At 44.7% G+C, this 7,653-nt stretch overlaps 2 protein-coding genes across 3 annotated transcripts; both read left to right on the forward strand.

Moving 5' to 3' along the window:
* The first annotated feature begins 82 nt into the window (after nucleotides 1-82).
* On the forward strand, nucleotides 83-2,549 carry cops9 (COP9 signalosome subunit 9). The gene is made up of 3 exons (XM_048989964.1): nucleotides 83-256; nucleotides 615-687; nucleotides 2,118-2,549. The coding sequence occupies exons 1-3, from the start codon at nucleotides 161-163 to the stop codon at nucleotides 2,153-2,155; spliced, it is 207 nt and encodes a 68-aa protein (XP_048845921.1). The 5' UTR covers nucleotides 83-160; the 3' UTR covers nucleotides 2,156-2,549.
* A 105-nt stretch (nucleotides 2,550-2,654) lies between these two features.
* Nucleotides 2,655-7,235, forward strand: LOC125717029 (uncharacterized). 2 transcript variants are annotated; one of them, XM_048989962.1, is made up of 5 exons: nucleotides 2,655-3,537; nucleotides 4,187-4,265; nucleotides 4,984-5,031; nucleotides 5,163-5,299; nucleotides 5,669-7,235. In XM_048989962.1, exons 2-5 carry the CDS (start codon nucleotides 4,205-4,207, stop codon nucleotides 6,779-6,781), a joined length of 1,359 nt encoding a protein of 452 aa, XP_048845919.1. In that variant the 5' UTR covers nucleotides 2,655-3,537; nucleotides 4,187-4,204; the 3' UTR covers nucleotides 6,782-7,235. The 2 variants fall into 2 exon arrangements, with proteins under 2 accessions (XP_048845919.1, XP_048845920.1); XM_048989963.1 differs by lacking the exons at nucleotides 2,655-3,537; nucleotides 4,187-4,265 and adding an exon at nucleotides 4,807-4,892.
* Nucleotides 7,236-7,653: the final 418 nt, after the last annotated feature.

Below are 7,653 nucleotides of genomic sequence, written 5' to 3' on the forward strand. Positions count from 1 at the left end.
CACAACACATGAAAACTATCCATTTTACTTCTATAATAACCAGAATAATGTTAGTTCCGCTTTGTGGCGGTGTCGGATATATTTTCATGTAGCACCACCACCCGGAAGTGCGGATCGTGGCCGATCGCTAGTTGTCTGAGTTTAGATTGTGCGTTTACTTATGCCGCTTAAGGATCAGTCAAACTCCACCGTGATGAAGCCCGCAGTGGACGAGATGTTTCCCGAAGGCGCCGGACCTTACGTGGATCTCGACGAGGTCTTACATTGCTTGAAACGTTAATGTAAAAAGTTTCGGAACCCTGTTGTGTTTTTCTGGAATAATTGCATGTCTGCCGCGATTTGGCGTAGGTAGCTAACTACTGGTCAAATATACGTATATGAGTGGGATTTTTATAACGAATTAATCACACCTGAAAGTCATCGATTGAGGTATAATGTTATAGCTGCCTACGAACCTTGTTAATTGTGTTTATGTTGAGGTTACGGCGTTGGTGTCCGTAATGCTCACTTCTGTCAGTTACTGTACTTAGTACGGGTGCGATTGTAAAGGAATGGGCGGATTTTACGTTTCTTGTCATTTTCCAGTTTAAAGCCAAAGCTTTTCTGTTTCACAGGCAGGGGGGAGTACAGGATTGCTAATGGATTTAGCCGCCAACGAGAAAGCGGTTCACGCGGACTTCTTTAACGGTGGGTTTTATATAGAGTTAATCTGCTGTACTATATATTCATTAAGGAGACATTTACAATTACCTTTAGTACTGTTGTACTTAGCTTTTTTTAATGCCAACTCTTATTAAAACCTTTTAGGGAAAAAATGTTCCTCGGATAAGAATATAAAGTTCGTAAACAAATAGGTATTTAAACTTATAACTACAATGCGAAAGAATAACAAACGTAACACCGTTTATTGCTGTTTCTATTATATACATTTTTCATAACATCCAACTGGAACCTTTGTCACTGGCGGTGGATATGCCACCATACAATTAAAATATTTACATAGTGAAAGAGTAAAAAAAAGTTATATATATATATAAATCCAGATTCTCCAGAGTGCCTGGACATGCATGCATGGGAAAAGAAAATAGAATTTTTCATATTGGGTTTGTTTTGTCCATTAGAAAGTTTTTCCAATTTTCTTTTTTACAGCTGTTCCCACTGAGATTCTACCACCTCCTTCACCTCACCTTGTCAAAGCAAGGTTTTTAGGGTCAAAAAAACCCTTTGAATTCAAAAGACATTTCTAACTAAGTCTAAGAGACTCTCAGCTGACCGCTGGCGCTGTTAGAGCAGCTAGAGGCAAACAAATTCTGTTTTTCCTGCAGTCGTTTTCATTTAAAATCTTCTCAGCACCCAGACGGAATGAAGCCCTTTGATTACGTTTGTCCGAACATTCCGCGCGACGTTAGACAGCGTGGTTACAGTGTTTTGGGGTCTCTCAGAACTGCAGTGTTACTAAACTCAGTTATTCCAATTCTATTTGCATTTCTGCACCGTTTTGCTCTGCTAGTTTTATGTTTCATCTAGTCGAGAGTATCATGCATAATGAATAAAATTAAAGATCTTTGACCGTCTTATGCTTGTTACAATCATATTCTCATCCAGCCAGGAATCTACATTTTTGAGGTGTATATCTAAGATGGCACTAGCTATAGATTTATATATATAATATATATTTTTCCACAGCAGTGCCTCTCCCTAGCCCCAGGGGGTGAACCCCCAAAACACGTGTAATGTTTTTTACAGTATAAAGTAACAAGCTATTATAATGCAGGAGGAACTGTAGCCAGGACTGCATGCTGTTTTATGGGGCCTGGTTAGACTGCAGCCCAGTGCGACTCCCTGCTTCAGGCTGCTGCATCCATTCCCCTCAAGCCCACACTTGAAAACATATGTTGTACCAGCAAATGGCTGCTTTTCCATGAGGGTCATGCAGGAGGTGGAGAGGCGGCAAACAGGATTGCTAATGGATTTTGCCTGTAACAGTATACAGCTCATGATCACTATGATGCTGGATGTTCGGTCAAGAGCCATGTTGGAAATGCTGGGTGGGCAGTTCAGCCGTTGGCATTGCTGCCTCTCTAACTATTAATTTGTGTTTTTACTCCACCCTACAGATTTCGAAGACCTTTTTGATGACGATGACATCCAGTGATTCTCTCCTTGTTATCCATGCGGAGTCTCCTTTATAGGATGTGACTGTATGCTGTAGAAATGGACTTCGTTGAGTTGGGCAAACCGTTTCGCGTTGTTAATAAATTCTGTAAAGGTTTCCAGCTGGTGCCAGATGTTCCCGGATTCTTAGAATGCCAAACATTTGGCAGTGCGCTCTGTGTTAAAATTATGGCACTGGGTCATGTTCGTGTCTAAAGCTGCTTCTAGCCAAGATTGTAGGTTTGCTCTGGGATTCAGAACACCTGTTCCTGATCTATTTTGAGTGTAATAATATCCTCAGTGATAATGATTAATAAATGCCGACATACGGCATCTTTTTAATAAGGATATTAATAGAATATAGAGTCACAAATAAATGTTTCATCCTAATCGTACCACAGACACTGATGCATGATTTGTACATCCCCACTGAAATGATTTTTCTACATAAGAAACGGGATGGCAGACACGTCAATTGATGTGAGATCTTGGCAACCAGCCACAAAAGTTGTTTTAAGGATGAGTCTCCACCTTCCGAAACACTGGAGAAGCAGTCAACCTGGAAGATGGGCGGCAAACAGCAGAGCTTCAGCTCATCGGATCAGAAATACGTCAAGCGTTGTTTGTAGCAACGTAAATAAACTTTCTCAGATGAGGTTTAGCATGTCCTTAAACAACTGGACACAACTCCACAGATCCACCATCAGTTTGATAAATGGTTTTAGGTAATTGTGTATCCGATGGTACAGTTGGCAAAGTGAAGAACGGTAAACCGTGACGGTTCATTGTCACACATAGGTGACGAAATAGTTTTTATTTGGGTTTATCCACAGTTGGTGTGGCTGTAGAATGAAGTACATCAGAACCTTGAGGACGCGTCCTTGCTGAATTACTGCCATCGGTGTTACAGGGGTGATTTTGTCAGAACTTGCCCAAGAGCCATTTTGGTGGAGTATCCATGTTTACACACGCCAGCCAGGCCAATCATGTCCCTCCTGGGGCTTCTGACATTAAACTGCTTATGTGGCACTATGCTTCCAGCTCCGTGTCAAACGTGGCACGTGATTTATCACCTTTTAATGACCACTTTTATGATTTCCCCATCCCACGCACTCCCATGACGTCCACACCATTCTTCCAGTCAGAGGTATAGCTTCCTAAATGCCTGAACCCCCATTGGTCAGGCTGCTGGCTGCACAAAAGCCAATCCCAGCGCTTCTACCATGTGATACACCTTTTGTGTTTAATGATCAAGCTGCTGTTTAAAATGCTGGCCTCCAAAGTCACTACTCAGTAGGCTCAGTAGATGGGCCAAGTTGATGGGACCCACCACACTCCCTGCCCAGCTTGAGTTCAACTGTTCCAACTTAGTCTCCAGCAGAGGTAAGTGTAGTATTTAATGCTTGTCTTTTGCTGCGATGCAAGTTCTATGTTGCTTACAAAAAGTTAAATGCATGGGAAAAGTCCAAAGACAGATATTTCCCTTCATTTATTGGTTTGAATTTAAGTAAAAAAAAAAAAAAAAAACTATTTCTAATTTTTTCAATAGTCATCCAACAACAAGATACACAGTACAGTTCAGTACAAAAAAAAAAAAAATCATTTCCCAGATAATCACAAAAATTGCAGAAGTTAGATGTGGTGAAAGACGTGGAGGCTATGAAGAAAGGATATTTGTTTTCTTTGTCAATTCAAACAATAAAGCATAAGATTTTTAAAATTAAACCGCACATGTTCCCCATATACAATCAGATGTCGACTGAAACAGAAAACTTCGATTCAAGGTTTAGAACTTATTCCTGCGGTTAAGCGTTTGTCGTGTCTCATAACAACTGTGGATGCCAGACTGTTAGCTGATGTTGACAGCGTGTGTCGTGACAGAGAGACAGGGCTTGCTGCCTCACAGCACGCTTGGTGCTGAAAGGAAAGCGCCTGACGCTCTTCTCCAGGTTAGCCGACTCGCTGTCCTGCAGAGCATCCATGCCTATTCATTTGTCAAATCTCTAGTTATTTTAATTTTTTATTGTCGCAGGAAGCAGGAAAGTTGAAAATGGCAAAATCAAGACTGACCGTCATCACCGGAGTGCTGCTGGCTACCTCCCTGTTACCAGGTGAAAACAATCATTTGCAGTCGAAGAATCTCTGAACAAATATGTAACTGAAGGATCTGAACAATACAAGCAAGTAATTCATGTAGCAATAGATGATTATACAGCAGCTGCGATGGCTGTCTCTCCCACCTTCTTAAGCAAAACCACTGTTCAAACAATTTACTGGCTGATTTGTAAATGGAAATTTCTTCAAAACATTCTAGTTAAATATAATCAGCACAAATAATGGAGAATGATCATCACATTTTGTTTTCGCCGTTTTAAAGTAAAAAAATAACTGAGAAGCAGCCACAAGCCTTGACAGAGCACATGTAACTATTAACAGTAAAGACACTCTTTGGAACTATTGTTCTCCGTTACAAACTAAGGCACTTTTGCCACTATCGTTACCATGGAAACTATTATTTTCAGCTTCTCTTTCCGTCATACCATAAACTTCTAGGTTTAAGCTCCTGCTTTTCTAGAAAAGCAGGAAATAAGCCTGCTGTTTGGCGTCTTGCCCACGCTTTGTACTTTTATGGGTCCCCCCCAGCAGGTCACCATATATATACACATACAACCCTGCATGTTCAAAGCTTTTTAATGTAGTGCTTGAAGATTAATTTGCTGTAGGACGCAATTAGCCAGGTAAGGGATTTTCCTCATCTTAAAACATATGGTATATGGTTACTGATAACTGTGACCCCCCTCCCCCCACGATTTATTGGTGTCTTTGTAGAGACCCTCTGGGCTGGTCCGGTCGGGAAGCATCTGAGGGATGGAGATGGTAAATATGGCCCGTTTCCTGGCCTTCGGGCTATGAAACTCTGTCGCTGCAAGGCGATACTTTCTAACCTGTTGCAATGAACCAGTGCAGGACTTTCAAGTACATGCAGATTTTTCTCCTGCGGCTCTTAGCTGGAGATGCAGCCAGTGAGGCTCAGGCCTCCAGGACAGCTGTGTCAGGGAATCCCCTTCGCAGCAGGAGGAGCGCCAACAGCCCAGACTTCTGGACTTGGTACAAATTCTTCATGGATACCGGGAATCAACAGGGAGTGAGTCCACCTCCGTCCAGACTGTAACTGCAATAGCTCTCGAGTACATCTTGTTTACTAAGCGTATAGAATATGGGAGCTTCAGACGATCAAGATTTGTTGATCTGCGTTTTCCCCATGATGTCCTCGTGGACAGAGGAGAAGATTTCAGGTCCAGAGTAGAAATCCAGACCAAGATTTTGTTTCAACCAACCAGCTGAGTATAAAGAGTCACAGTCATAGAATACTCAAATAGTTGGTTGAAACAAAATCTTGGTATGGGATTCCTACTCTCTGGACCTGAAATCTCCACCTCTGCTGGTGGGTCATTTTCAAGCCCCATTGGTGCTACGTATTGTTCATCTCATGCTACATCCTTCTCCCTCCCAGGTGCAGGATTTTGACCGCCTTTACCAGCTCTACCTGCAGAACCAGCACCGTTTGGACGGGGGTCACTCTTTCGGCCACTACCTGCAGCACTTGAGGGCGATCTACAGAGCCTGCTCCGAATCGGACGACCCCGACTGCATCCGGGAGCAAACCAGCAAACCCACTGCCCAGATGGTGATGCCCTGGGTGGCTCCGTTAGCGGCATGTAACCCGTATCTCGATCCTTACTGCATGTTCGGCGGCTCAGCCCCAAAGGCTGCAAACCCGGAGCTGGCAGGCGGAGCCAAGTCGGCACTGCCGCTCTACATGCCTGCGTTCCCGCTGTCTGCCAAAGCTCCTGCCGGCTACTACTCCTCTCCGGTCCTCCACCCCTACCTCACTGCCCAGCAGCAGGAAGAGCTGCTGCGTATCTGCAATCCCTCCGACGTCGAGTGTCTGCATTACCACCTGCGTGCCGCCTATGGCTACACACCAGTCGCCAGTCCATTCCTGTCCTACACTCAGTCGCCGTCTGGGTTGTACCACATGTACCCAACGTGCGATCCTGACCGCGACCCTTTCTGCTTCCCACCTCCATCCCAGCCGGCCAGGAACCCTGGGGATGGAGGCCCCGCCTCCAGTATGGCCTGTGACCCTCAGTACGATCCATACTGTCTTCTCACCGCCCCTTCGGCCCTCGGCTGGATGGGCCAGCTTCAGCAGCCATGGAACCGGCTGGGCATCAGGGGGAAGACGAAGGAGGGCTATGATTGCTACCTGCTCTACGACAAGGAGTGCTACCCGTTGGGCGCCGAACCTGGCTGCCACCCCTACGACCCGAACTGCAGGAAGCCGCCCCAGCCCGCCAGCCTCTTCGCAGGCGCCAGATCCGCCGGGGACGTGATCGAGCCTCACCCCGACTGCGACCCCGAGTATGACTACAACTGTCGCCTGCGCCGGTACCAGCCCAGATCTGACAGTAAAGCCATGCAGAAGGATGAACCTGACCACGGGGAAGGCAAGCAGGAAGCCCAAAACGATGACCCATTCCAGGGTGGACACGGGGAACCCTACTCAGAGCAGCACCTCGCCCAATCCTTCAAAGGGTTCCTGAAGGAGAACGCTCACCAGTAACACCAGATGTAGGTCTCCATGCTTTCATTAATGTACCAGGAACAAGACATCAGGGGAAATAAGTGACCTTCTGTGTGACTCCACATGCATACAATGATTGAAGCAATGTTTCCCTGAATTCCCTCATTACGCCTTTGTAGGCACTGACACAAAATGTGTCAGATGTCTGCGTGAAATCTTTACATTGCCCTGAAATTTTACCATTTATTAATCCCATAATAATTTTAGTGTTTTAAATACAATGGGTTGACACACGTAAATTGGGTTCAATCAGCTTATTTTTTCTAACTTCTGTTATCTTTACCTCTCCGAGTGTCGGGTATTAATTCCATGATTGTTGTCTTAAAATCGATCCCTTATCCATCTTTGTCCTGAAAATCATGTGTCAGTTTGAAATGTGATAAATTTTCCCTTTTAATGTTCAAAATAAAGAACGGTAGAGAGAGAAATCATTTTCCTGCCTATTTATAAAGAATGTCCAGATCATTCCAGCATCCGCAGCACTGCCGGCCTGCCGCGAGCTGAGCTGTACGCAGTGAAACGCAGTTCCTAAGGCTGCTTTCGAGAGTCAGCGGACCACCGCTACTTCGCCTTGTCCTCCTCCTGGACCAGAGTGCTGTTAACAGAGTCCAAAAGCACTAGGTGCATTTTTTTGAAGGCAGGATAAATTGGACACATTTGATTTATTCAGCATAAACAATCATGCTGTACCAATGAAGACACACACATACCAAAGACTGAGATAACAGAAAAGCATCCCAGCATCTGAACTCGTCCCAAGCGGCTCATGGGTCACTGGATCAACGCAACATGGAGTGTAAAGTCTGCAGTCGCACTCTTCCAGAAGGTTCTAATCTTTAACCCTAATGAAA

Source organism: Brienomyrus brachyistius, chromosome 21 (assembly GCF_023856365.1).
Source record: "Brienomyrus brachyistius isolate T26 chromosome 21, BBRACH_0.4, whole genome shotgun sequence".
In the NCBI taxonomy this organism is placed as follows: domain Eukaryota; kingdom Metazoa; phylum Chordata; class Actinopteri; order Osteoglossiformes; family Mormyridae; genus Brienomyrus; species Brienomyrus brachyistius.

Coding starts and splice junctions, on each gene's coding strand:
- cops9 (XM_048989964.1), top strand. CDS start 161: ATGCCGCTTAAGGATCAGTCAAACTCCACCGTGATGAAGCCCGCAGTG. Junction 257..614: donor CTTACGTGGATCTCGACGAG/GTCTTACATTGC, acceptor TCTGTTTCACAG/GCAGGGGGGAGTACAGGATT. Junction 688..2,117: donor TCACGCGGACTTCTTTAACG/GTGGGTTTTATA, acceptor TCCACCCTACAG/ATTTCGAAGACCTTTTTGAT.
- LOC125717029 (XM_048989962.1), top strand. CDS start 4,205: ATGGCAAAATCAAGACTGACCGTCATCACCGGAGTGCTGCTGGCTACC. Junction 5,032..5,162: donor GCATCTGAGGGATGGAGATG/GTAAATATGGCC, acceptor TGCGGCTCTTAG/CTGGAGATGCAGCCAGTGAG. Junction 5,300..5,668: donor ATACCGGGAATCAACAGGGA/GTGAGTCCACCT, acceptor TCTCCCTCCCAG/GTGCAGGATTTTGACCGCCT.